This window comes from Podarcis vaucheri (genome assembly GCF_965113315.1).
Source record: "Podarcis vaucheri genome assembly, chromosome: 12".
NCBI lineage: Eukaryota > Metazoa > Chordata > Lepidosauria > Squamata > Lacertidae > Podarcis > Podarcis vaucheri.
The window spans coordinates 19386714-19414400 of NC_138750.1; the positions used below are offsets into that span (position 1 = coordinate 19386714).

Consider the following 27687-nt stretch of genomic DNA (forward strand, 5'->3'; position numbering starts at 1 on the left):
GGGCCGGTCAAACATCCTCCGCGGGCCGCTTCTGGTCCATGGGCCTTAGCTGGCTGACCACTACACCACACTGGCTTCCTACAGTACTTCTGCTATGGGGGTGGGGTGGGGCAGCTCTATGAATTAAGTAGGTAAATAAACAGGGGGAAAGCAAAATGTCAGAGAAGGATCTGAAATGTTTTTAGCTTGAATTTTCAGTTTGAAGCTTGAATTCATTTTATTCTAGATGGTTATATTTGAAGTTTTATCGTGTTGTAAACGGCTTTGAGGTTTTTTCCCTTTAAAATATAAAGCAGTATTGAAATGAAATCAGTAATAACAACAACAATAATAATAATAACAATTCCCACCACAGAGGGGGGAAAGGGCGCTCCTGGACATTGCATTGTGGCGACCAGGTTTAAGGGGCCGTTTGGCGATCAGCTTATATATCTGAGTTTCTGCATCTGAGTGCCTTAGATGGCATCGTATTGTTGACATCAGAGGAACCCCTGTGATTGTTCACTAATCTTACAGGTGACCATTGCTAACCATTGTTTTTAAAACCCACTTCTGGGCTAGCTTTTGTTCACCCACGTCTCCTTGGACCCCCTCTCTTTCAGGTGCTGCACTTCTACTGTGACACTTGCTCTGTCCCCATCTGCCGGGAGTGCAGCATGGGACGTCACGTGGGCCACAGTTTTATCTACCTCCAAGATGCTCTGCAGGACTCCAGAACTCTTACCATCCAGCTACTAGCCGATGCTCAACAGGGTCGCCAGGCCATTCAGGTAAATGTACAGTTATACCTCATGTTACGTCCGCTTCACGTTACGTCCTGCGGCAGCCCGGAAGTACCGGAAAGGGTTACTTCCTGGTTTTGCCGCTCACACATGCGCAGGAGCGCAAAAGGACATCAAGCGCATGAGCAGAAGCGGTGAATGGCAACCCGCATGTGCACAGAAGCGCCACTGCGGGTTGCGCTCTTTTCATGTTGTGAACGGACCACTGGAACAGATCCCGTTCGCAACCAGCGGTACCACTGTACAAGCCGCATGGCGGGCTGCAGATTTTGTGGCTGTTCCTTGAACACCCAGCGGCCAATTTCTATAATCAACTGCAAGTAATAGTTGTCTAATCCAGAGGTTTTCAACCTTTTTGAGTCCACGGCTGCCTTAACCACCTACATTCTTTCTGCGGCACCCCTGTGGGGCTCAGGAGCCCAGTTATGTCACCCCTTGCCTGCAGAGCTGGCAGCCTCTCACCCTTTTTCGAACACCGTCCCTTGTGGAGTGTTCCCTCAGCCTCCTCTCCTTTCCCTTCTCCTTGGGAATCCTCCAGGTATCTGCTGCTGCAGCCTGTGGCCTCTGAGCTGCCCCCCTGCCCTAAAGAGAGGTGCCTCCTCCTCACACTGCCCCACAGGGGCCTGGGACTTGTCTGTCCATTCCAGTGGTGTAGGGGTTGAGAGCGGTGGACTTGTAATCTGGTGAACTGGGTTCGCTTCCCTGCTCCTCCACGTGCAGCTGCTGGGTGACCTTGGGCTAGTCACACTTCTCTGAAGTCTCTCAGCCCCACTCACCTCACAGAGTGTTTGTTGTGGGGGAGGAAGGGAAAAGGAGATTGTTAGCCGCTTTGAGACTCCTTAGGGTAGCAATAAAGCGGGATATCAAATCCAAACTCTTCTTCTTCTTCATTCCCAACAGCAAGGGCTGGTGGACTGGCTGGCTGGGCTTCAGCTCCTGGCAACCAGCACCCCCGGCCAGCCCCAGAGGCACCATTTGCCTGCAGAGCTTGTAGCCAGGGCTGCAGCAGCAAATAACTGTGCAAGCCGTTGGGAGGAAGAGACATGAGAAGGCATCAGAAGAGGGAGGGAAGGAAAGAAGGCCAGAGGCCAGTGTTGCCCGTGGCACCCCAACCATCATTTGAAGCACCCCGGGGTGCCACGTCACACTGCTTGAAAACCACTGGGCTGAATATTAGGGAAGAAGGGCTGAATATAAATACAATAAACAAACAAACAAATATTAGGATTAAGGCCTCAAGTCTGGTATGCCATAACTTCTTTTCCATCTGAAAAAATGGCACAAAGCTTTATATTATTTTACAAGGTATGGGGAGTAGTGTTTCTGGGCACCTCTCTTTCTGCCATAAACGGATGCCGCGAAACAAGTTAAACAGGTATAGCTCACCTCTCCAGAAACACTTTCTTACTTTATATGGGTGGTATTGCTCTGGTTCTTCCATCTGGAATGCAAGGGGCATTATTTCCTGGATCTTTGGTATTCAAAGAAGCACTATAAATGACTTGGAAAGATACTTAAAAGTACTGTATTTCAAACCGTTTTTCAGGAGGAAAAGGCACTCTCACTAAATAGCACCACCTGGTGGCACTGGAGCTCATAAGAATCAATTTTTAAATTGATTTTTGCTGATTTAAAAGTTATGGGAACGTGAAGGTTCCATTTAAAAAAAAATGTAATGGAGAGAAGACCTTATCTTTAATCGTGGTGCTGCATTTTCAGAGAAGAATGGTTTAAAACAATGAATGGCATTAGCTTGCAGAAACTTAGTTGCAAATTATCACAGTGTCACTTGGGAAACCTCAAATGTTTATAAATTCAGCTTAATACTAACTGGCTCAGTTCTGATATGCTAAACTATTGATAAAGGTAAAGGGACCCCTGAACATTTGGTCCAGTCGTGACCGACTCTGGAGTTGCGGCGCTCATCTTGCTTTATTGGCCAAGGGAGCCGTCGTACAGCTTCGGGGTCTTGTGGCCAGAATGGCTAAGCCGCTTCTGGCAAACTAGAGCATCGCACAGAAACACCATTTACCTTCCCGCCAGAGTGGTACCTATTTATCTACTTGCACTTTGATGTGCTTTCGAACTGCTAGGTGGGCAGGAGCTGGGACCGAGCAACCGGAGCTCACCCCGCCGCGCGGATTCGAACCGCTGACCTTCTGATCGGCAAGTCCTAGGCTCTGTGGTTTAACCCACAGCACCACCTGCGTCCCTATGCTAAACTATGGTTTGGTACTATTTTGCTTGAACTAACCACAGTTAAGAGTAAACCAGAGTTTCCCAAGTTTGAGCATAATAGGAAACTGCTGTGCTTTATTCAAAACTGAAGAAGCGGATGTTTTCAACTTCTTTCCCTCAAGTACTGAGGTAGTAGGGAGGGGGGAGGAATAAGTCTTAAGGCTTGCCATTCCCATAATGTTCAGCTGGGCCAGCAAGTAGGCAGTTAGAGAAGAATCTGTGCATTCCCAATCCAGGAGAGGCTATGACAGCAGCTATTGTGTCAGTTCCTAGTGAGAGGAGTTATTTTAAGGCTTTATTTTCACTTGAGCAACGAGCCCATTGTATTCCATCGGCAAACTCTAACCTCAACATGAATAAACATAAAAACCTGGCCTGGAGGTTGATCTGTGGCTGATTTGCCCCCAACCCTGCGTGTTTTAATGTCTCTTAAATCACAGTGACTTGGTTTATACATGCAGCCAGGTGGATTGCTCAGCTGGTTAAAAGTATGGTGCTGATAACATAGAATCATAGAATCATAGAGTTGGAGGAGACCACAAGGGCCATCGAGTCCAACCCCCTGCCAAGCAGGAAACACCATCAGAGCACTCCTGACATATGGTTGTCAAGCCTCTGCTTAAAGACCTCCAAAGTAGGAGACTCCACCACACTCCTTGGCAGCAAATTCCACTGTCGAACAGCTCTTACTGTCAGGAAGTTCTTCCTAATGTTTAGGGGGAATCTTCTTTCTTGTAGTTTGGATCCAAGGTTCAGGTTTGATCCCCGTATGGGTCAGCTACATATTCCTGCTCTGGACTTCGATGATCCTCAGGGTCCTTTTAGCCTATAATTCCATGATTTGTACCAGGGTTTGTGCCAGGATGGAGGTAAAGATTTACACGTTTAAACACTACCCTACATGCAGAAGTAAGGCATGCAAGGGAGAATGTTAGCATGCCAAGGGAATGGTTCAGCCTAGCTTTCTACATGCAAGAAGTTTTGTCCTCCACTCCCCATGTAACGCTCTGCAAAGTGAAGCCAGACTGGTGTCGACACTTGACATCTTTCAAATGTGAGGTTAAGAATTTCCTCCTCTTCCAGACATTTGATACAATATGATCCGGTTGGGTCTTATGTTGGTGTGCTGTAGGTAAGGTTTTGGTTTCCCTGGGAAGGCTGCTATTTAATGTGTTTGACTTGTTGCTAAATTGCTGATAGTTTTTAAGCAATTCTGTATGGTTTTTAAACGTTATTGCAAGTCTCCTAGAAGCTGCACTTTACTATGAAACACACATTCATCCGTTTACTGCGCAAGGCAACATTAAAACATGTGCCTTCTTGCTTTTCATCTTGACATGGTATGCACAGGAAACCTCTTGCTGCATTTATAGATGACGGTGCCTATACAGTGGTACCTCGGGTTACATACGCTTCAGGTTACAGTCTCTGCTAACCCAGAAATATTACCTCGGGTTAAGAACTTTGCTTCAGGATAAGAACAGAAATTGTGCTCCGGCGGCAGCAGGAGGCCCCATTAGCTAAAGTGGTGCTTCAGGTTAAGAACAGTTTCAGGTTAAGAACGGACTTCCGGAACGAATTAAGTACTTAACCCGAGGTACCACTGTATTTGAAAAACAGGCTAGAGCAGGGGTGCCCAAACTTTTTTCAAAGAGGGCCAGATTTGATGAAATGAACATGCGTGAGGGTGAGCTTTTTTTAGGATTGAAGTTGTTGAGCATTTTTTACAATTTTACCCCAAAGTTCCAAAGTTGTTGAGCTTTTTTACTGCCATGGGGGCCGGATTAGGCCCCTGAAATGGACTTTGGACATGCCTGGGCTAGAGGGAAAGAGATCTGCCACATTGGTTGCAAGTAGCCAGCCCTTTGTACTTATAGCAGCAGCACTGCTGCTAGTTGCTGTATATCAATGAGGAGACTTCAGGGGGAAGGGATCTGAAAAAGGCTTCTTGGAAAACCCCATAACTCTCCTCCTGATGGAGCCTTTTAAAAGAAAGCCTTGATCCTTGGAATGGTGGTGGTGCATTTTCTGCTTCACTTTTGCGACAAAGGCCAGCGCTTAGTTGCTCAATGGGCCCTCTGGATAAGAGAAATGAAACGAACATGCGGAATTTCCATTTTTGTAAAGAAACATCTGCAAGGGGGAACACTGCTGGAGGCTTACGCACCAACTCTCTGCAACTGGGAAGTTTTCATGGAGAGATCTTATCTCTCTCTTTTGTTGCAAAACTACAGCTATCTCAATGTAAATAGATACGTTGCTGCCCCAATAAATCACTCTCTTTGGAAAAAATTCTCCCCTTAAACAATAGAAGCCCCAAGGGTACGAACTTGTAGGTTTTCAACCCTTTCCCCCCCTCAGGTGAATTCTACTTATCTACCTTTGTTAAGCATGCGTTGCTCATAAATCTAAAGCTTAAATTTATAATAATCAAAGGAACAAACGTCAGCGTAGCTGCATCTTCCGCACTGGTGTTAGTAGTAAAATGACTAGGGCTAATTTCCCCGATCCTGAAGCTGCTAAATAGGAGCATGCAAATATTATAATCTTTGCTGAAGGTGGCATCAGGCTTAGAGTGTGAATGTTCAAATTAGTGCTAGTACCTAATTAACCTGAAACCACCCATCGCTTCTTAGAAGGTTAATATTACATGCCTGACTTAAGAATGCACTATATAAGCACACGGTTTGCTTGCTGTGCTGTAAACCAGTGTTTCCCAACCTTTTTTGGGCAACGGCACACCTGTTTAAGGAAAAAAATCTCGCGGCACACCACCATTACAGCCCCGTGACGTCAGCGCGCAGCGTCACGCCGGGAGGGACGCACGAAAGTGAAAGTTTTTTCCCTCCCCCTTGCCGGGGAACCTCCAAGCTTTGGGGGTGGGAGGAGGCAGCAGAGCGAGGGACTGAGGGACGGCGGCAACTGAGGCGGCGGCGGCTGTTGTGGTGGTGGCGGCGATAGCGGGCGGAGGAGGGGGCGGCGGCGGGGCTTGAGGAGCCGTCGCCGGGAGTTGCTGCTGCTGTTGTTGCTGCTGCTGCCCGGACATGCCGGCCTCCTCCTCCTCCGCTGTCTCACGCTCCTCCCTTTTGCACGCGCTGCCCCGCCGCTCGGCACCACCACCGCGGAGCCGCCCCCGGCTCGACGCGGATCCTCGCCGCCGCCGCCTCTCACCGCCCGACTCGCCCGCCTCCCTCCCACGGCACACCAGCCAACGTCTCACGGCACACTAGTGTGCCGCGGAACACCGGTTGGGAAACACTGCTGTAAACCACCCAGAGTGGCTGCGGAAACCCAGCTAGATGGGTGGAGTATAAATAATAAAATTATTATTATTGTTGCTTTATTGTTGTCTCTTTTGGATGGGGGGCAGCGGGAGGCTCATGCTCTCTTTGTTGCTTAAGTTGTTCAGTGCACTTGGAGCATTGCTGAGTGATGGCTATTACTGGGGGGGGGGGACAACAGCCAAGGATCAGCAAACTTTTCCAGCAGTGGGCCAGTCCTCTGTCCTTCAGACCTTGTGGGGGGCCAGACTATATTTTGAAAAAAATAATGAACAAATTCCTATGCCCCACAAATAACCCAGAGATGCATTTTAAATAAAATGACACATTCTACTCACGTAAAAACAAACTGATTCCCGGACCATCCGCGGGCCAGATTTAGAAGGCGATTTGGTCGGATCCAGCCCCCGGGCCTTAGTTTGCCTACCCATGGTTTATATCCTGTCTTGTCTACCCAAGAGCTTATGGTCCTCCTCTCTTTTATCCTCACAACAGCTCTGTGAAGCAGGCTAGGCTGAGAAGGAACGACTGGAGCAAGGTCACCCAGAGAGAGCTTCATGTCTGGGTGGGGGATTTGAACCCAGGTCTCTCCGCCAGCCCTATTCTGGCACCCGAACCGCTCTACTGGTTTTCAAATCACTTCTGAAAAGGAAGGAAGGAAAAGTGCATTATGTCCAGGAGATCAAGAAGCCTGCCATTTGTCAAAATGATGGTGGTCTTGTAAGCTGATGTAGTATTGGCCCAGGGGTGTTCCTTAAGAAATATTGAAGAGCCAATTCTCAATTTTAAACACCTTGCTGCTATTGAGTTGGAGGGGGGTGAGGAGGATGACAGCAGGAGATAGAGGGCTGCAAGACATGTTAAAGCCTGGGTCTAAAAAACCCACTGAATTAGACTAATGGCGCCCTATTTGTACTCCCCCCCCCTTCTACAATTCCTCTTAAAAAAAGTGAAGAAGAATCTACATCGGTACCTCAGGTTACATACGCTTCAGGTTACAGACTCCGCTAACCCATAAATAGTACCTCAGGTTAAGAACTGCTCCAGGATGAGAACAGAAATTGCGCAGCAGCAGCGGGAGGTCCCATTAGCTAAAGTGGTGCTTCAGGTTAAGAATGGACCTCCAGAATGAATTAAATTCTTAACCCGAGGTACCACTGTGCAAACATCCCAAAGAAGTGAGACTTTCGGGTTTTGACAGTGCGCTTTCTACTAGCTTCTTGCTGACGGATCGTGTGTAGGTGCTTGCTGTGTGTGTGTTGAATTGGAGAGAGCTAGCCTGGCCCGGTCATGGGTAGAAACTCCCTCCCTCTTCCATTGAAAAACCTGGTGGTTATCTTGGTCAAGTCTTGAACACACTAACCTTGAACTTTTTGCCCCATGCTGTGGGAATTGGTGATGTATTGGTCACTTTCGGCTTCAGTTCTAGAAGAGTTGTATTGCATGAGAAATCCACGGTTGCTACTATTGAATCACATTGACTTAAAAGTTATTTTTTCCTTTCTCTCCTTCTTGCTTTTTAGCTCAGCATTGAGCAGGCCCAAGCTGTAGCAGAACAAGTTGAGATGAAGGCAAAAATGGTACAATCCGAAGTGAAAGCAGTGACATCTAGACACAAGAAGGCCCTAGAAGAAAGGGAGTGTGAGCTGCTATGGAAGGTAAAAAAGAAAGAAAAAAGACAAGAGGGCATGCCATCTGGTTCATGAACCACAATGGCACACTTTATTGCCCCTTGGCAAATGGGACGGGGCATTCCCCTGCTGATCTGTGTCTTGTTTAAACAGCTGGTTCTCTTGTTTGTCTTCACAATAAACATGTGTTATGGTTACCCATCTATAAAAGGAACAAGAAAAAAAGTTCTGTGAAAGAGTAACTGAATTCAGACAAAGCACTAAACTATGGTGCCATGCCAACATTGCTGGACTACAGGTTCCATCGTTCCTGAGCATTGCCTGTGCTTGCTGGGGCTGATGGGAGTTGTAGTCCAAAGCAACTTCTGGAAGGGCACCATGTTGCCTGCACCTGTATTAAACATAGGTTAGTATTGCAGGAATGATGCTAGCCTTGCCCTGGTGAATGACCTGACCTACTTCTCTTCTGTCATCCAGATCTTGGCAAACTCTGACTGATCTCAACTGTTCATGGAAACCAGCCAGTTGCATAAACCGTAGTTTGACTTTGTCTTGTTTCCACTAACAGTAATTTAGATGCAGCTCTGATTTGTTAAGGTTTGGATGACCCAGCAAGTTGTGGCTAATTTCAGATGGAAGTGAAACTTTCTGAACTCTGTGTGGCTGTGCTGAAGGAGGAGAGGGCCTGGGAGAAGCTGGGTTCATTCATGCAAAGCTAAACCATGGTTTTAATGTTCCATCTGAAGCAGCCTATTCTCTGCTTGACCAAATTGGCTATCATCCAGTCCTTGATAAGTTAAACACAAGAAGTATATAGAGCTATAACCCGCCCCCCCAAATGTGAAATGTACTTTAGTTTTTACAGCAAATTCTGAACACTACAAAGCCATGTATTCTTGCCACAGACATCACAATGTCACACGTGCCACCCCTACCTCGGAACTTGAATTCTGGTGGCACCAGACATCAGGTTCCAAGGTCTCGCAAGGCCTCAGACGGCATCTCTGACGTGTCTCGAGGCCTCAGATATGACTTCTGGTGCTTCAAGAGACTGAGCACCCACAACAAACTTTTTGTGGGTGCTCAGAGCCCCCTATAGTTGGCGCCCCTGGGCTGTATATAGGTGATTTTCCTGATTATGGTGACTTCAGGCAGGTAGGAGGGTAATTTTACCCCAACCCAACTTTAGAATCTCTTCCTCTTTCCCTAAATACACAGCATGCTAGGTATATCTTTGTGGTAACATATCTAACATGTTACGTCTTAACTGGGGCAACATCTAATATGTTGCCCCAGTTAAGATGTTACACATAATAGACATAAATGTAATCTGAGAGTGTGCCCATCTCGTCCTTTTCTCTCAAGTACCTGAGCTTTTCACATCTACATGAGGGGGTAGTTTTAATGGGACAATATAGATATTTTTGAGTGTCTGGGGGGTGGGAATGCCACAAACATTCAGCAACCCCCTAAACATTTTCCTCACCGTCATGCCTACCATTATTGAAGAGAAAGAGATGATTTCTGTTAACTGAGGTGCATTTGTCAACACAGCAGAATTCTGTGTCTCCAATCGCCCCGACACAAAATCTAAGCAGAGTGGATCCTATTGAAATCTAATCAAAAAGTTTTATACAGCCTAGATAAGGTGATGATCCAAGGAATATGGGGGCCAAAAAGTAAAACTGCAAGTTTAGATCTTCAGGAAATAGATGGAGCCCTGTTTGAGGCTTCCGAGGAGGCCTCAGACACAGACATGACCAAAGGCAACATGAAAACCCACAAAGGTGGGAAAGTGGCTGCCATAATGGAGGAGGACAGAGACTCAGAGGAGAACATTAATAAAATAAGGTAGGCCCTGACCTTGGACCAAAGAGCAGCCCTAGCTCTATTTGAGCAGAAATTCGACATGCTTTCTAACAAACTTGTCAGATGCTTCTCAAACAGCGTACGAATTGTGTCTCTGTGTTACCTTCGTTTTAGGTGGAGAAAATCCGCCAAGTGAAAGCCAAGTCCCTCTACCTGCAGGTTGAGAAACTGCGTCAGAATCTGAACAAGTTGGACAACACCATCAGCGCAGTGCAGCAGGTCCTTGAGGAAGGTCGGAGCATGGATATCCTCCTGGCTCGCGACCGGATGCTTGCTCAGGTGCAGGAGCTGAAGAACGTCCGAGGCTTCCTGCAGCCCCAAGAGGACGACAGGGTCATGTTCACTCCTCCTGACCAGGCATTGTATATGGCCATCAAGTCTATGGGGTTTGTCAGCAGCGGGGCCTTCGCTCCTCTGACCAAAGCCACTGGAGAAGGTCTCAAGCGTGCACTGCAGGGCAAAGTGGCCTCTTTCACAGTGATAGGCTATGACCATGACGGGGAGACGCGTCTTTCTGGGGGAGACATGATCTCTGCCGTGGTTATGGGGCCTGATGGAAATCTCTTTGGGGCAGATATTAGCGACCAGCAGAACGGAACCTACATTGTCAATTACAGGCCGCAGATGGAAGGGGAGCACCTGATTTCCGTCATGATGTGCAACCAGCACATAGAAAACAGCCCGTTCAAAGTCACCGTCAAGTCAGGCCGCAGCTATGTTGGCATCGGGCTCCCGGGGCTCTGTTTTGCCAGCGAGGGGGATAGCGAGGGCAAGCTGTGCCGCCCCTGGGGCGTCAGCGTAGATAAGGAAGGCTACATCATCGTTGCCGACCGCAGCAACAACCGCATCCAGGTCTTTAAGCCTTGCGGCGCCTTCCACCACAAGTTTGGCACCTTGGGCTCCAGGCCCGGCCAGTTCGACAGGCCTGCCGGCGTGGCCTCCGACTCCTCGCGGCGGATTGTCGTGGCCGACAAGGACAATCATCGCATCCAGATCTTCACCTTTGACGGCCAGTTCATTCTGAAGTTTGGAGAGAAAGGAACCAAGAACGGGCAGTTCAATTACCCGTGGGATGTGGCGGTGAACTCCGAGGGCAAAATCCTGGTGTCCGACACGAGGAACCATCGGGTTCAGCTCTTTGGGCCTGACGGAGTGTTCCTGAACAAGTACGGTTTTGAAGGGGCACTCTGGAAGCACTTTGATTCCCCGAGAGGAGTGACGTTCAATCACGAAGGCCACCTGGTCGTGACGGATTTCAACAATCACCGTCTCCTGGTCATACACCCCGACTGTCAGTCAGCCCGCTTCCTTGGCTCCGAAGGCACAAGCAACGGCCAGTTTCTGCGCCCACAAGGTGTGGCCGTGGACCAGGAAGGCCGAATCATTGTGGCAGATTCCAGGAACCACCGCGTGCAGATATTTGAGCCGAATGGCAGCTTTTTATGCAAATTTGGCACTCAGGGAAGTGGCTTTGGTCAGATGGACCGTCCTTCAGGTATAACAGTCACCCCAGATGGCATGATTGTTGTGGTTGACTTTGGAAACAATCGCATACTCGTCTTCTGATCTGTCTTTAATCTATACTTAAGAAGAAAACTGTCTCAGGGAAAATCCTTTTAAGAAAACACACAAACACACACACACACACAAATTGCAACGTTAGTTTCAAACCTACCTCATCTTTAATTTTTTTTATAGATGAATGTACTTTTATCTACCTCATTATATTTGTGTTCCTTTTACCTCCACAGTATACACAGTGCAGCATAAAATTAAACTACTACTTCTCCCCACCCCACCCCCAAATGTGGGGGCATTCATGGTTTCGTGCACACTAGCTGGTTTGGGCAGCAAATCCTGTAGACTCTGCCGAAAAGGCACACACTCTCATCTTTAAAAAGAAGAAAGAAAGAAAATCGGTAGTTTTTAGGTATTTTTAATTTTGTTGTTCTGATCATACTGTGGGGAGTTGTTTTGTTTTATGGCGGCGGTGAAGGGGTCCTGTTTTTAGATGCTGCTGCAGCAGAGAACTTGTTCCTTGTTCTCCTTTATTTTCTTTTTAATACCTCAGTGCATTTGACATACTGTTCAGCGTTAAAAGAGTCGTCGTTTCCAAAAGGCTTTGGTCTTTTTTTGCAAGTGGGATGGGGTTCCCTGGGCCAGGGAGGAAAGCCCAGCTTCTTCTTCATTGATATTTGCTGTTTTGCATGTATTATTATTATTTTTTTGTAAAAGAAAAATGCAGTAACCCCACAACACAAAAGGAAGCTGCTTAGGAAAATGCACAAGGCGTTATGAATATGTTTAGCTTCTCTTTATTTGGTGGCTTTGGACACTGGTCCAAAGACGCAGGTGGTAAATGTCCTCCCTGTATGTGGAAACCCCTGGGAGCAGCCTGCCTTTCCCTCCTCACTGCTGGGCAAGCTGCTCTCCAAACCTGGAAACGTTTAGAAGTTTTACCTCCAAGGCAGCATGAGGAGGTGCTGCCTGTGTCTGCGGGTGATTGTGTGGGGGGGAAGCCTCGAGAGAAAGTGGCTTCTGTCAAAATCCCTGGATCGTAGCTTTGGTGCCACTTATTCTCGAAAGGTGCGCAAGGGCTTCCTTTTGACCGTGTGTTTCTCTCATAGCCTTTCTCTCCCCCCCGCAGTTCTTTATAAAAAGATATATTTTTGTCTGTGGGCTCTCTTTCTCTCTGTCTAGATATAGACATAGCTCTCTGTTACAATACTCATGGAAAGGCAATGAGTCAAATGCTTGGGCCGAATGTTCTGTTTTGAAGGCATGCGCTGGGAGAATTTACTTTTTAGAAACCAAGCCTAGTTCGTGCCTCTAGACATTTATAATAGTTCAGATGTAATCAACGGAAATTTAAGAGATTCAGGGTGTTTCAGTCGCACCTGGGTGAAGGAAAAGAGACTGTAGTAACGAAATCTGAGCTTTTCATAAAGCTCCCCTTCTTGGAAATTCATCCTGCCAGGACACCCCCATGTAGCACCCTCTCTCAGGGACAAGATAGTGTACAGAAAGAGAACCACCCTAAAATCTACCTCATTTGTTCCAGCGCCAAAGAATGCCATGTGAAATGGGGTGTAGTATCTTAAACCAAAACTACGAGTTCCTTGAATTTAATCAGCCACAGAATTTAGCACTGAGAGAGGAAGCTCCAGATTTCAGGTTTAGTACCGAACCATAGGAATGCAATTCCTCCATGTTGTCCTGTTAAACTTTCCAGTTCTCACCTTAACACTGTCCGTTCCTCTATACAGATATTTGGGAGCAAGCCTCATTGGCCACCGTGGGGCTTACTCTTGAGCAAGTGTGTGGTGGGATTGTAGCTATTCCCTTTGCTAAGGTTATCTCAGGAGACATATCTGTCCTGTTTCGTTTGTGTCTCGACTAGAATCCTAGTTGGAAATCCAAAATATTAATAAGGTGGATGTTTCTGGCATAGTGACGAGACTTTGTAGTTTTTTTGTATCTATCCTTCGTTATTACTGAGGAAGAAATAAGCTGTACTGATGTCACATGAAGGCTGAAATGTGGTCCAGTTAATGTATACGAATGCTCTACCATATGCCCATTATTGACAATTTTTTTAAAAAAAAAAAATTAAAATTTTCTAGGGATTTCAGTACTAACAAAGATGTTGTGAGTTGCACTTTGCATATTTTCTTAGAAACTAACTTTTAGAAACAGGAAGCTTGAGTTTTGTCTTTCTATTGAACCGCAGCCCACAAAATGCAGAAAACTTGCATCCCTTCCCCCAGCAAATTTGGATGGTCCAGGAAGAATGTAGAATTGGTGAGTGTCTGAACTCTAATGTTTCTAATAGGTTTAATCAGGTTAGTTCGAAACATTGCCTTTCCTTTTAGCCAATACCAGCATCTTTGAAGAGAGTGCATCACAGCCTGTTAGGATACTGGGTTGTTTTTTCAAAAAAGAGCTGTGATAGTTTAAAGTGGGAAACTGTTCTCTACAGTCACTGAGAACCATCGCATCCTTGGCAGTGAAATTCACTTTGGTTCTCATTTCCTCCCCTCCTCGTTTGTAGTGGGCCTGATGTTGTGACGTCTGAGGATGTCCACACACTACATAGCTGGTTAGTTGCAAAGCATAGTTTAGTGGAGATGGGGGCATGGACTAAGCAATCCGTCAGTGGCACTGTAACCACAACTGTACATTTTGTGCCACCTCTTCAAGAATCCCTTGCATCATGCTTGGAAGGTTTTCTGCCCCCTCTGTGTACACCAAAATGCCATGTTTTCGTCTGGAAAAGGGTAATCTGTGTGCTTTTAATAGAAGACTTGCCATTTAACTGCTCATCACATTACGTCAGAAATTGTTGTCTAAATTGGAGGTGTGTTGGTTCCATGCAGTGTCGCTGGAGATTTCAAGCTTGATTTCGTGCTTCACATGAGGCCGGCGTATGACGTTCAAAGGCATTGCAGATTAGAGCATTTTACTTGGGACTCAAGTTGAGAAGTAAGGCTAGCCTGATCTAGCTACCAAAGATAACTGGTTAAAAAGCTTTAATTTTAGAGTTGGCAGAATCCCGTGTGTGTGTGTCTGTAAGGCAAGTGTTTGTCTTCCTTCTGTTGATGTTACCCTATTTGCTTTTGGGTGGGCTTCTCTTAAAATAAGCTACTCTTTTGTTGAGTAAAAGTTCTCTGTGCTGTGCCATCCCATTTTGCTGTGTTAAACTGTTAGGTAGCGGAATAGTGTTTTGAGCTTTGTGACTTTTGTATGTTATTTGCTGCACAAGCTTGGAGAAGCCAGAAATCTCTTTACTTGTAGGAAAGGAATGGTGTGTCGTTCTTCCATAAATACACTACTTCTACTGGTGGATCGAGATATCCGCAGTTTGGCACAAAGAAAACCGGGGTGTGGTGGGGGGAAGCATCTGATAAACACGTTCAGCTTGCATATCTAAATGTTTTATTTTTAAAATGCTGCTGTTTGGCTACCCTGAGTGACTCCTGTCAGTAACTGCAGTTGGTGTAGTGCTAAGCACATGTTACCTCACCTAAAGTATTAGTGTACTTCTGACATAGGAGTGTTTATAACGCTATGAAGCTAAGTAGTGTAATAATACAGGAAACATTTAATGCCAACATAAAATGCCCCTTAGGGGTTTGGGTTTTTATTGGGTATATAAGTGACAGGATTTAAACTCCATCTGTTTGCATGTTCATGGGCTTTATACAGCAATCCAGATACAGGACTCAAGTACAAAGCAGGGCTACCAAAAAGTGCGTAAGCTACAAGCTACAAACATGTGCTTTGTATAAGTCTTCTGAGCTAATAACCCTGGTTTAGGCAAAATATGTTTTTTAAATGCTTTCTAAATTTTGTGCACTAAACACTTGAATTTGAGCTGTTATAAATTGCAACTCCGCGCCCCCCGTCCCAAATGCATTCTCCACCAAATTATCGCTACGCTCCTGATTAAGCTTTATGAATCAAATACTCTGCTAAATAGTCTTTTTAGTTGATGCTGAAAGCCCAGTAGGAAGTCATGGTGCTGAGCAGCAGTACTTCAGGTGGCAAACTTTGGTACCCTTAAGTATAACTTATTTGGGGAAACCATCAAAGGAATACTATAAGTGGAGGTTGCCATGGAGACCTAAAATATATTAAAAATATGTTCTCCCTAAACCTAATGAGATCTGGGATCCCGGGGGACATTTCCTTAAGGCATTGCAAGAGATTGGTGTGCCCTGTTTTAGTTAGTTAAGCCAATATTAATTTATTAAAGAGGAGAGGTCTCTGCTTGATTTTAGCCATATCTCAAGATTTCTTTTGAAGATCAGGAGATTCCTATGTTTAGTTCTGATTTAAATTAAGAAGTGCCAAAGCATTTTTTGTGTGGAGTTGTGTTTTGTGTGTGTGTGTGTGGTTTGTTGTTTTTTTACATAAGTATATCCAAAGGTGCCAAAAGGTAATAGGGTATGAAAAAGTAAGAAAAGATGATGTTTAGACATACACACCGTTTGGACTGTGTAAAAAGTTAACACTGGTACTTGCGTTAGACAAACACTGTTTTTGGTCCTTGAGTCCTCAGGAAACCAGCAGAACCCAGTTTGCTGTGGTACTAGATGCCTAAAAAAGTAGAATTTAAAGTTCTACCTCACTTTGATGAAAGAAGCACAGTATCTACCTCAAATTTAGCACCAGAATGTCATAGAAGAAAATGGTTTTCCACCACGAGGAGAAAAGGGATCGACCACAAATAGCATTAAAACCGGGTGGTACAACCCCCACCCCACCCCAATGGCCACACTTAAAAGTATAAGAGACACTTTGGAAATCTCAGGCAAAAAACTGATAACCCTTCGCCATTAACTGGTCTTTATAAGTCACAATCCCTCCCCATCTTTCAGTATTAAGACACAGTGGACTGGTCAGTAAATTGGGTCTTGCGTAGTTCTTGTGATTACTGGTCTCTTTGCTAGAGGGAAAAACCCTGTTTGCTGATATCTACCGTCAGTTTGTTAGAAAACAATCTTGTGGAGACCTGATACGCCTGCCAGGAAAACTCTCATTATCCGTTGAGAATGTATGAAAGGAAGTAATATTCTCCTACATTTCAAAATGATTATATGTGACAGGACGGGAATGAGATTGTGGGTTATTCTGTTAATTTTTGGAACAGGACATTTTGGCAGTGTTACGATGCTCACACCAAAGGTAGCTTAGACTGGACTGTCTCTTCCATTGTTTTCCATATTTAACAGCAAAGCTAGAATAGAAGCACACAATGGATTGCTGTGATTGTATCTCCTAAATCTTTGCCTCTTCCTCTGTCTTTCTTATAAGTGGGATTGGAGAAATGAGACTTGGATAATACAGACCACCACTAGAGATCATGCTATGTTGACCTTGGTAAGATTGGGATGGTATTGGTTCTCTTCTTCCCCTCCCCCCTTCCCCATCATTGTTTAACCAGTAATGGTTCTTCAGGAAGAATTTTTTTTAATAAAGAAAGCTTTGTTGTACCTGCATGGTCTTAGACCTCTTCAATGATTGTATCAACGTACAAACTCAGGTTGCCTTTTAATTTTGTTTGTAGCTCCTTTGTCAAGAGAGCTCTGGTGACTGAATGTTAAGTGTATGTAGTAGAATAGATGGCGTTCTTTAAGCCGCCAAACTAGAAAAATTCTTTTGTAGCGTTACAGAATATTTCTCAAGTCTATGTAGATTCTTTCCCAGGGGGAGCTTCTTGGTTTTAGTCTCTTCCCCTTATGACATTTTTTAAAAATAGTTAATGTGCGCAAAGTCACCCAAGCTTGTGGGGGGTGACTCTTCTTACTGTATGTGATATTTTCTTGTATTGTGCCTCACCTGTTGTGCATCTATTTAGATGGTGGTACATTTCTAAACAGTTAAGGCACTGGTGCTTGATTAAAAAAAAAGCATGTCCAGTTTTTTTTCTATGCCTGAATACAAAGTGGGTGGTCTAAGACCAAAGAGAATGGGGGGGGGGCACACCCTCTGCAGACTAAATTCTTCCATTGGCTATATAGTACAACTTGATCTTTGTGAATCAAAGTTGCTCAGTCATTAAATTAAATTTTAGGACAGTCCTACGATCCCTTTAAAAGGCACCCCAGGGTCCGTAGGATAGAGATTTCACTCTCAGCTCGAGAAGGAGGCCTTACCTTTGAATTGCAAACCTTCCTGTTGTGGGTGCAAAAACCACTGGTGGTATTACATACTGTGGGTGGCTTTGGATACATGGGATTCAACACCCCCCTCCCCGAATGAGAGCAGGGAAGTACACCAGTCCTAGAGCTGGTTGCTTTTTAGTAAATCTCTGCTGTCCACTTCCAGGTAAGCAGCCTAGCTAAAGTCCCACAATACAAATATGGGCATTGTGTATAGCTTGATTTGGTCGAGACCATTTTTTCCTTCCTTCAGCTGAAGCCCTGTATCTTTTTAAGATTCGGTCAGCTGGTGTTCTGAACTCCAAAGTTGCAGAGCACAGCAGAACAGGTGAGGCACAAGCTTTGTTTAAACGGGCTAAAAAAAAAAAGTTAGAACTTGCGTGTTTTTAATGGAGGCTTCTGAATGTATCTTTGTGGTCCATGGAGAAGGCTGAAGGATGTAGCAAGGGGACAATGTATCAGCTACTGGCAGCCTTAAAACAAAGTCATTCTCTCTCTGGACTTTAAAATGTTTCTATGCAGTTTATTTTATTTTTGTTTAATCAAATAAATGTGAGTTTCACTTCAATTGTGGTTTGTCTTCCATTTCTCCCCACCCCAATTTCAAATGCATGTATACCAAAAACCAACAAGGATAGTTAGCTTCACATCAGCCCTCTAACTCCTGGAATTCATATGGACTCAATGCTGGAAAGCAGGTTAGCCTATTACTTGCTACCTCTTGCTAACAGCTTACTCTTGAAGAACTGATGTTTTTCTTCCAGTTAATGTGCTTTAATGCGTCCTCTATAGGAAAAGCCCTGCACTTCTATGATGGAAAGTGTTTTACCAGCAGACACCCCAATGTGGTGGGGTATTCAGCTAGCTGCAGTTACAGTTTGGTCATACCATAACTTAATCCTCCTGAATACAACAAGGCAATGCTAACAGAGCAGAGCTAACACATTGATCTGTGTGGGCTCATACCATACATACAAGGTAAACCTACTTAGGCATGCAGCAAAAGCATGAAAAGGTGTATTTCATACCTCCTAAGTAGATGGGGGAAAACGGTCCAAAGGGCTACTCTATACAATACAGTGCAGCCAAATCTTTTACGATCTGTATGTTTGCTCTGTATCTTTTAATTTACAGCATCACAAGCGCCAAGCCAGGCAAGAGACAAGCAGAACAAATGCTGGAGAAAGGGATAAAATGAATCTACAGTATGGTGGGGTTTTTTTTGTTTTAATTAAAAATTCAAACCAACACACTTCAGAACATCATATGCAGGTACCACAAATGTTTATATATATATAATTACAAAATTTCCAAGTGGTCCCTCAAAGGGCCAATTTTCACCACCGCTTCTTCACTTCCTCTGAGCAGAGGTGAATGCAGGCATTTGAATAGGCTGGACCAGGTGTGTTGGCTGAAACACAGGCTTCTTCCGCATCTCAGAGAGCATTTTCACTGTAGGAAGAAGCTGGTTTCTTTTGATGATCTGCAGTGCCAGCTGTGTGTTTCCTAGAAAACAATTCCACACTTAAAATATAGGTTTTGTTAAACTCTATAAATAGCAGCCTTCCACAGAGTTAAGGGTTTGAAAGTCACACAAGACTCCTAAACCTTATGGCTTCACGTAGAAGAAAGTCTGTAAAACATATCAAGAAATAGCAATGTACATTCATGAAGAGTTGGGCTTGCAACTTACCATTCTGAAGTTCAAGGTACACAGCCAGCAAGATGGCCTCGGGTGGGATCTCTTTCGGATGAATCAGTGAGGCAGCCTTATACCAAAATAAAAACGTAAAAAAGTTGAATTAATGTATGAAAGAAAGACTGTGCCTTAAGTTATTGCAAACGCAAAAAAACTTCGCTAAAGGCAGTGGCTGCCCGTCTTCTGAACGAAGCATTGCTTTGCCATTTGGGTGACAAAGGATTTTTCCAACTTAAAAATTCCTGGTGCCGATTCCTTTTTATGATTAAAAGTGTTGTTTTTCCACCCAGTCCACCGCAGGTTAACGTTTGGTTACCGTGGGTGAGAAAGCCTTGTGCTTCAACAAGGGAAACTATCAGAACAACTTGTGGGACCATGATATTACAGCTTGTTGTATTTGGGGGGTTTCCCCTAGTGGAAATGCCACAAGACTCACCTGGTGGAGACACTTCCGTGCCTTGTCGTACTCGCTTCTCAAGCAGTAGGCGCTGCCAAGGTTGAAGAGCATCATGGTCCGTGCAGATGTGACAGAACTGGGGTAACATTGTGGGGTTTGCTTGCCAGCTTACAAAAGATGCAAAAACACATTACTTGTCAAGATGAATAATTAAATTTAAGATTGTTTGCAATTACCAGTGGCCAATGGCCCAAATGCATGAGCTCCTGGCTAAGAGATCACAACCTGGTCTATTCCTAGTTGTTCTGCTGCAACACTGAGGGAAGTCGTAGCTTGATTTAGCACAGCAGAACTACTGGGGAGAAGTAAAACAAATACAATCTCCACTGGAGCCTGTGTGTTTACACTTTTGGGGGAAGCCCACATTGGCTTACCATGTACCTAAGTAAAAACAATGCTTAGTGTATCAAGTACGGCTTTAAACAGCTTCAAGATGCATATTTACAATGCAGAAAGGAAAACTGTGTTTAGGTGTTTGCACACCAGTGTCCATCAGTATTTTCAGCAGCAGAGTGTCAAAGCCATTTCCTTTGGTATGGAGCTTGGATCACTTGCTTGCACCAGCTGGAGCTACTCTGCTCTGAAAACATGCAATATATAATCAAGACCGGAAGGAGGAAGGTGGTTATATGGTGAGCTAATGGATGCACGGTTTCTCCTTTGTGGCAGAGCTGAATTTATGAACTTCCCGTTCATTATACAAGCCCTCCCACAAGTCATATGCCCTGAGTGACGGTCCCCATGGTTTTAATTTAAAAGTAGCTCCTTAATTGGAATAAAAGATCTCTAGGCTAAAATATGCAACAAATCAGGTGATACCGGAAATAAAAAGGGAGCCCTAGGAAGGGTTCCCCTCTCACTCTTCTACGAAATGTACTTCTTAGGTACAACAGCTGCTTTATTAGGTAAGGGACTTAAGCAGCGATGTTGACGGGTTCATGCAACACACTGCAGAAAGGACACATGAGCATTTACTGGATTTATAGCCCACCCTGCTCCTCAGTAAAGGAAGCACAGAGACAAAGTTTTTTATCCGGTCTTGCACTTAAGGCATAATTTCACATATGTAATTACACAGAGTAAACAGGGAGGTGAGTACTTACAGGATTCCATTGCTTCATTTTCTCCTTTCTCAGATCCTGCGGAGAATACAAGCAGGAACGCATCGTTTAGTGAAATCAACATTTTAACACAACATATGCTTCAGACAAACAACAATTTAAAGATCATTCATGACCCCCATTCCAATCAATCTGGTTATATGTTATTGAATATTTCATCAACATTCAGTGCAAATATGACTAATACAGATACAGGCATACTTGGAAATCTGTTTTTGCATTCCACATGTATTTTGCACTGCGGACAGTGCATACAATGTTAAGGCATAGCTGGGGATTCCAAGAGTTCACAGCCCAAATTGAAGTTAACAATATTAAGATTAGAGAAAAAGGAAGCAGCATTCTAGGGGCACTTAAACTGAAATATATAGATTCTAGGAACTTTGCAAGCAGCTATGGCCTTTATAACAGTGCATTAAAATGTAGAGCTGTTACAAGTTACAGCAGGAAGGCAGTTGAAAGCATGACCGGTTCTAATCAAGTATGGACTCATTAACCTTGATCCTGCTCGTTTGAAGAAATCCCCAGGGACACATCAGTGACATTCTCCGGGTTCAAGTGAGTAATGGCATCAGAGATTCTGTCTAGAGAGATGAGAGCCTCTGCAGCATACAAATGGCCAAGGAACCTGCAGAAAGCAAGAGCGCGCACAGTTGCAAAGGTCAATCTGGCAACAAGTCACATCAAGCTACTGCATGGATGTCTCCCTCTGAGTGACTGCCCTACTGCAGCTAAGAAACCCCACATTAAAAATTAAGTATAAGAGGATACTTGTATAAAATAGTAATTGTTTGGACCATTTGGAGCTGGAGGTGCCTAATTCCAGCTCTCGCAACTTCCAAAGCCATTCCGTACTCCTTTGAATCTGAATGGGCAAGAAGACAAAACTGAAGGAACTGAGATAGATCCTCTTTCGTCAATTTAGTATTATAGTAATATACAGAATTGCAAAACATCCTCAAAGCCAGGTGTAAATATAAATCGTCTTTCGCTTTATCATGTGGTGGTCTATTTTTTCCACTGATCAGGGGAGAATAAATTTTTTGGGCACTTCACAGATGAAAAGAATCCCAACTATTATGTGAGCAGTTGTGGCGTAACTTGAGGTCATACATGCCTACACGCTATGTACAGAAACTAAATGTAAAAGTGCTGTAAAAGAAAGACTAGGGCAAGCTTACTTAAGGGATCCTGACAGTTTGGGCTGCTGGAGAAGTTTGTCTGCATGATTCAAAGCCATAAGGTTGTCCCCCAGGGCCAGAGCCACATAAGCACTGCAAGCAAGTATTGAACACCTAGAAAACAAAAATAAAAACACACAGAGAAAGTTGATACATGCAGAAAATCCACACAAGCAGACCTTTGGCTGAATGACACCCTTTATCCTATTATAAATGGGGGTGGTGGTTTGTTGTACTTATGTATTTTGTTGTTTTTAATCTTGTATTTTTATGCTGTGAACCACCCATGAAGGGTGGTATACAAAGTTAATAAACTTAAGAGAACTTTAAAGAGGAAAGGTAGCAAACTGCTTCATCACATAAAATAAAGTTGTTACATACTTTACTATGTTCAGTAAATGAAAATATTGCAAACAAGCTTTTCCAGCATCTCTAAAAAGAAAAATGGGTTCTGCGCAATTGGCACTCGTGGCACCTCAGCAAAAAAATGCTTTTTTGGCCTTGCTGTCCCTCCAGCCTCTCAATAAAGCACAAGTAGGTCCTGAAATTCTTTCCCTGAAATTTGAGCCAAGCATTCCACAGCTTCAAACAAAAGGCCCGCATCAGGATGTCAGTATTAGGTCAGGCTTTTACAGCTTGTAATTCCACCCCTCCCTCCCTTCTTAACACAGCACTTTGGGATATTTTCCACTTCACAAAGCAGAGTTCAAGGCAGGCTCTCCTGGCTTCAGGGCAGGAGGCGGCTTGGCTTGCCTTGCTACAAGAACAGATCCAACCCTGTTACATGGCAGAAAAGAGGAGTGAGTGGATCATCTCGGACAGATCTGGTGTTTGGGAGCTGCAAGAGGAGTCCATTAAACTCTCTAGCCAGTAGGTGGGCTATTACGGCTGCAGCCTTCTGGCAACTGTCAAGCCCACTTTTGGTTCAGCAGTAAGCCATGTTAATTCATGGCAGGGCCTGGGGTTCCTTTATGCCTGTGTCCCAGGAGGCATGCCCTTTAATTACACACAAGCAGGGTAAGAAATCGCTCTGCTGCTTCCTCCCCATTTCCTCTGTTCCATGCCCAGATGTCACATCAAATCCCAACACACAGGGGGAAAAGCTTGCCAAGGAAAGCAGGCATCCTTTCAAGCCCAAAATCTTATTTTGCTTTTAAAAAATCCATTTGCAGTTGCAACTGTTAGGGTGGTGCTGCCTATCAAGGGCAGTCAAGTAACACTGCCACTATAGGGGGAAGCGCTGCTTCTTAACCAAGCTGGCTGTAAAGGCTCGTAGCTAATTGATGCAAAAGAGATCATGCCCACATTTCCCAGTATATAAGCAAGGCTTTGATGTCTACAAACATTCTGAAATCCATTCACACTACTGTGAGTAGTCTCTTTTCCTCTCCCCCTCTCCTGCTGCTGCAGCACTACCAGTAACCAAGTCATGTGTTCATGTTACATCTGAACCTGGGCTCATGCTTGTCACAAGTTGGTTTTTGCTTACTGCTGGTTTGGAGCTGGACACAAACCATGAGCCTGAGTCGGGATATAATGCAACGCCAAACCAAACTGTGGCACATCTCCACAGACTAGACAATGAATTAAGCTTGCACCACATGAAAGTTATCAATGTAATCGATCACTAAGAAGTAACACTTGTTTTACTGTGGTACAACTTTAAATGCAGCAGGTACCTAAAACAAATGAATGGCACCCCCAAGCTGACAATTTTCTGCACAAGACTGAAAGTGAATTTAGTTTAGTTGTGAATTTGAAGTGACTTGGCAGGGGGAGGGGGAAAGTTTCATCATAAAGCTTTGAAACCAAACTGCAATTTTCCTTAGAAGTATTCTTTTCCGGCAATTACCAGGATCAAAACCAAAGGGGCAAAATGTTTTAATACTTCAATGTGACCTGAACTCCTTAAATTCACAGTTCTACAGCCTTTGCAGTTCTACAGTGTTTTCTATAATTCCACACGCAGTTGGGCAGAGACTATGAACTCTAGAAATTTGGAAGTAGTCCCCAATAAAGCACAAGGAATGGTTGCCACAGGGGCAGTGATTGCAGGAGAAAGGGAGAGACTTAAGAAAGCCCAGTGTACTAGGATTAAGAGAAACTTTTCCAGCAAGGGAATCTTTACAGTTGATATACTTCAGCATGACTGTCAGCTGTGAAAGACATAAAGCAAAGAATTGGCACTCTTTACTATGCATCAAAACTTTGCAGGTGCCTAAAGGGGTACTTGGGATGCAGGTGGCACTGTGGTCTAAATCACAGAGCCTAGGGCTTGCCGATCAGAAGGTCGGCGATTCGAATCCTTGCAACGGGGTGAGCTCCCATTGCTCGGTCCCTGCTCCTGCCAACCTAGCAGTTCGAAAGCACGTCAAAGTGCAAGTAGATAAGTAGGTACTGCTCCGGCGGGAAGGTAAACGGCGTTTACGTGTGCTGCTCTGGTTCACCAAAAGCGGCTTAGTCATGCTGACCACATGACCCGGAAAAACTGTTTGTGGATAAACGTCAGCTCCCTCAGCCAGTAAAGCAAGACGAGCGCCACAACCCCAGAGTCGTCCGTAACTGGACTTAACGGTCAGGGGTCCCTTTACCTTTAAAGAGGTACTTTTGGATTACAGCCCTAATCTGAAACACTTTTCATGACCATATATTCCCTACCCGAAACAAATGTGCTTTCAAAATACTGGAGAAGCTCAAAACAACTCCCAGGTGTAAGTAATGACTAATAATAATATATGATTTGCAAGCAATGCTGCTTACACAGGATGAGACCAGGTGAAACAATTTGCAGGAGTTTACTACCAGCTACCCCTCCAAGGACACTTGCTGAGGACAGAGACTAGGAGAAGTATCGGACAGACAGGTGAGCCACTAAGCTGGGTTCAAAGATATGGAACAAGAGAATCCATTAACACTGGGACTGCTACTCTGCCATTACAGGTTTTTGATGTATGGCCATGACAACCACTCTGTATAGAATTTTTAACATGCTGACAACATCAACTGAAGGTAAAATTTGGTTCACAAGTCACGTTCAGATAAAACTCCTTTCTGCCAAAGCTCCATCCCTCAGTAGCCAAGGGCATGGATAGCCTGCATGAGTGATAAAATTATTATTTCCCATGAAACAACAACACACTTCTATTCTCAGTCATCTTGTGCAGAAGATTAAAAATAGAGAGATATAAAGAAAAAACGGAGGGAGCCTAACTATCTGGAGCTAGCCTTACAGAAGCTAAAATCAATGTTTCTCTTCCCTCCTGTCATACTTCCCCCCCCGCCCCCCCCCTTTCTGGTAGGAGTAAAATCATTTTTGTTATAATGACAGGATTTTCTTGACAGGCTGTCAAGTTTCATCAATTGAGAACAACAGTGGATTGTGAAAGATTATTTTCTTTCCTTTACAGCACAAGAAATGTCAAATGTGAGATTGTTTTCACAGCCTTGGCACTGTATACTTCCTTTACACCAAAACCTTCCACTTGCGGGATTGTGGGGTGGCATTCAGTTAAGTTTCACTTAGAGGGGCCCACTAAAATTAATGAACACATCTATGCTAGGCTCACTAATTTCAATAGGCCTACTCTTGAGTAAAACTTGTTTTAATGCCATTCATAGTAACTCACAATTACTAATGTTTAAGCAGAGCTGTAACTACGGGGGGTGGGGTGGGCTAACCTGTTTTTCTGCTCTAGGTGAAACGTCTAGAGGGGTGCCAAACCAAAAATTACCAAAAAGTACAGCCGGTTATGTCTTGTGTGCTTATTGAGTATGTTTCACGTAACTATAGGTTTGTTGTTGTTGTTTTGCATTGTAGGAACATGCTAGAAAAAAAGGACATTTCTCCCAATTATAATTAGTTTAAATTTAATTAGCACTGTCCAACTTCTACGAGGTGACACAACTTACTGCAAGGGTGGGCAAGTTTTCTTCTTCTGAGCTTTTTTCATTAGAGTGGGATTATCTGTTGAGAGGTCACATACTGGCGGGCCAGAGTCCATAGTGGGGGCCACCCCAGACTTCCCCCTCTTTCCCACAGCATGAAGTTAGGATGAGGCTGCCCACATCAACTTACTGCTTTATAATAGCTACATGAAAAAACTTTTATGGTGGATGCATGTGGAGCCAAGAATCTGTACAAAGGGTCAAAATTCAGTATAGAACCTCCATTAAGGTATCATTAGCATATGTTCATATAAAATGTCACTAAAATAATTTGTTCTCGAGATTTCTCTTACATTAGAGAAAGCAAACTTAGATTGCTTTCTTTCAGAAACGAAGCCCACTGAATACTGTAACTGCGTTGTCTGGCAGCACATCCAGAAATCTTAGGACCTACCTTAAATTTTCCAGTTCTTGCTTCTTCAGTGGAGAAGATGGTGGAGCAGGAACAAATTTGTCTCCTTCGTGGCTTTTGCTACTGAAACAAAGACAGAGAGTGAGTAGCAATGTTAACAGCTTGAGAGATGTGAAATTATGAGAGGCTTGGAAGGTTAACAACCAGTAACTTTTGCTTAGGCCTTAGGAAAAAAGAGGAACAGGAAAGGGGCTGCTGTTGAGGGCCTCCAGGGAAAAAAAAGGCTAATATCTGGGGGGGGGGGGAGCAAATATCTGGAATACACACCAATAGAAACATACAAAAAAAGGAAGAGTAATAGCATAGTTACAACACCTTCAGCAACACCTTAGGTTTGCTAGATTTTATTTACGGTGCAACACATTTGTTTTGAAACCACTTTTCACTACCCCCATTTTTCTCTGTATTCAATTATCCTAACTCTGTTAGCAGCCACAAAATTTCTTTTTAGAGTGGTGGGCAAGACACTTAGTGAAGCAAGCAATAGAAACATCTGACGCAGCACTCACCTGCAAGCTTCATTGTTCTCGCTGTTCTCATTATTCCCTCCCAACTGGTTGCCAATTTTAGATCCATTTTCCTGCTTTGGCTCCTGCTGGTCTTCAGGAAGCAGCAGCAAGGCATTTCTTAGACAAATTGCTGCAAACTCCATACTAGCTACAGGAATAGCTGAAGACTGGCCATCGCTTGAAAACAGGAAAAAAGTATATTGATGCTCTTTGTACTATATTAATATAGGCAAGGATTTTGAGTCAGGAAGTCAACATCTTTTTCTTAATCTACAGCAGCTTTGGTTTTACACGAAATACTGTATTCCTGTTTTAAGTTGTTTCTGAATAAACTATATTATAAAGAAATAAACACAATTATGTCTTAGAGAAGTTTCAAGAATCCTGTGTAAATAAACTCCCAGATGATTTAAAGTCAAGAAAAAAAGCATCAAGCTCGTTTTTTGAAGGTTTACAGTACAGTACAGGTGTACAGGATTATTACCACTAAATTTAAGAAGATGGTCCCTTAAATCCCATAACCTAGCAAAGTAGTAATTTTGCTTTTTCTGCACCCTTGGAGAACAAAGCTATACAAATTGTGCTAAAGTGTTTACTAAACCCATCTGACTAGATTCCCTGTCTAGGTTCCACTTCATGCCACATAGCCAATTATAAAGAAGTGTGTTCCGTAAGCAAGAGGAACTCAAATTTGAGGCATAGCGCACAGCATTTGCACACTACAGCAAACCATAGTTCATGGTTTCCAATGAGCATACAGATTGCTCCTGCTTCACCCATGCTGCACAAGTGGAAGCAACAAAACACAATAGTGTTCAATCACAATCCCCCGTTTGGACAAAACACAGGGATTGCTGTTTGTTGCTCTCACTCACCCTACAGGAGCAAAGTGGGAGGG

General features: G+C 44.1%; 2 protein-coding genes across 7 annotated transcripts in view; one reads left to right on the forward strand and one right to left on the reverse strand.

Moving 5' to 3' along the window:
- TRIM71 (tripartite motif containing 71) overlaps positions 1 to 18033 on the forward strand; it is a 58480-nt gene extending 40447 nt beyond the window's left edge. The window contains exons 2-4 of the mRNA XM_082193327.1: positions 603 to 770; positions 7825 to 7959; positions 9916 to 18033. Coding sequence (XP_082049453.1) covers positions 603 to 770; positions 7825 to 7959; positions 9916 to 11367 — 1755 coding nt within the window. The 3' untranslated portion in view covers positions 11368 to 18033. The remainder of the gene's footprint in view (positions 1 to 602; positions 771 to 7824; positions 7960 to 9915) is intronic.
- Positions 18034 to 18678: 645 nt separating this feature from the next.
- Positions 18679 to 27687, reverse strand: part of CNOT10 (CCR4-NOT transcription complex subunit 10) — a 38544-nt gene continuing 29535 nt past the window's right edge. For 5 of the 6 annotated variants that reach the window (XM_082193383.1, XM_082193387.1, XM_082193385.1 and 2 more), the window contains exons 12-19: positions 26790 to 26966; positions 26263 to 26343; positions 21924 to 22037; positions 21240 to 21370; positions 20725 to 20760; positions 19601 to 19728; positions 19159 to 19234; positions 18679 to 18971 (exon numbers count right to left, since the gene is read on the reverse strand). In XM_082193383.1, coding sequence (XP_082049509.1) covers positions 18817 to 18971; positions 19159 to 19234; positions 19601 to 19728; positions 20725 to 20760; positions 21240 to 21370; positions 21924 to 22037; positions 26263 to 26343; positions 26790 to 26966 — 898 coding nt within the window. In that variant the 3' untranslated portion in view covers positions 18679 to 18816. The remainder of the gene's footprint in view (positions 18972 to 19158; positions 19235 to 19600; positions 19729 to 20724; positions 20761 to 21239; positions 21371 to 21923; positions 22038 to 26262; positions 26344 to 26789; positions 26967 to 27687) is intronic. The other variant, XM_082193384.1, reaches the window with a different exon arrangement.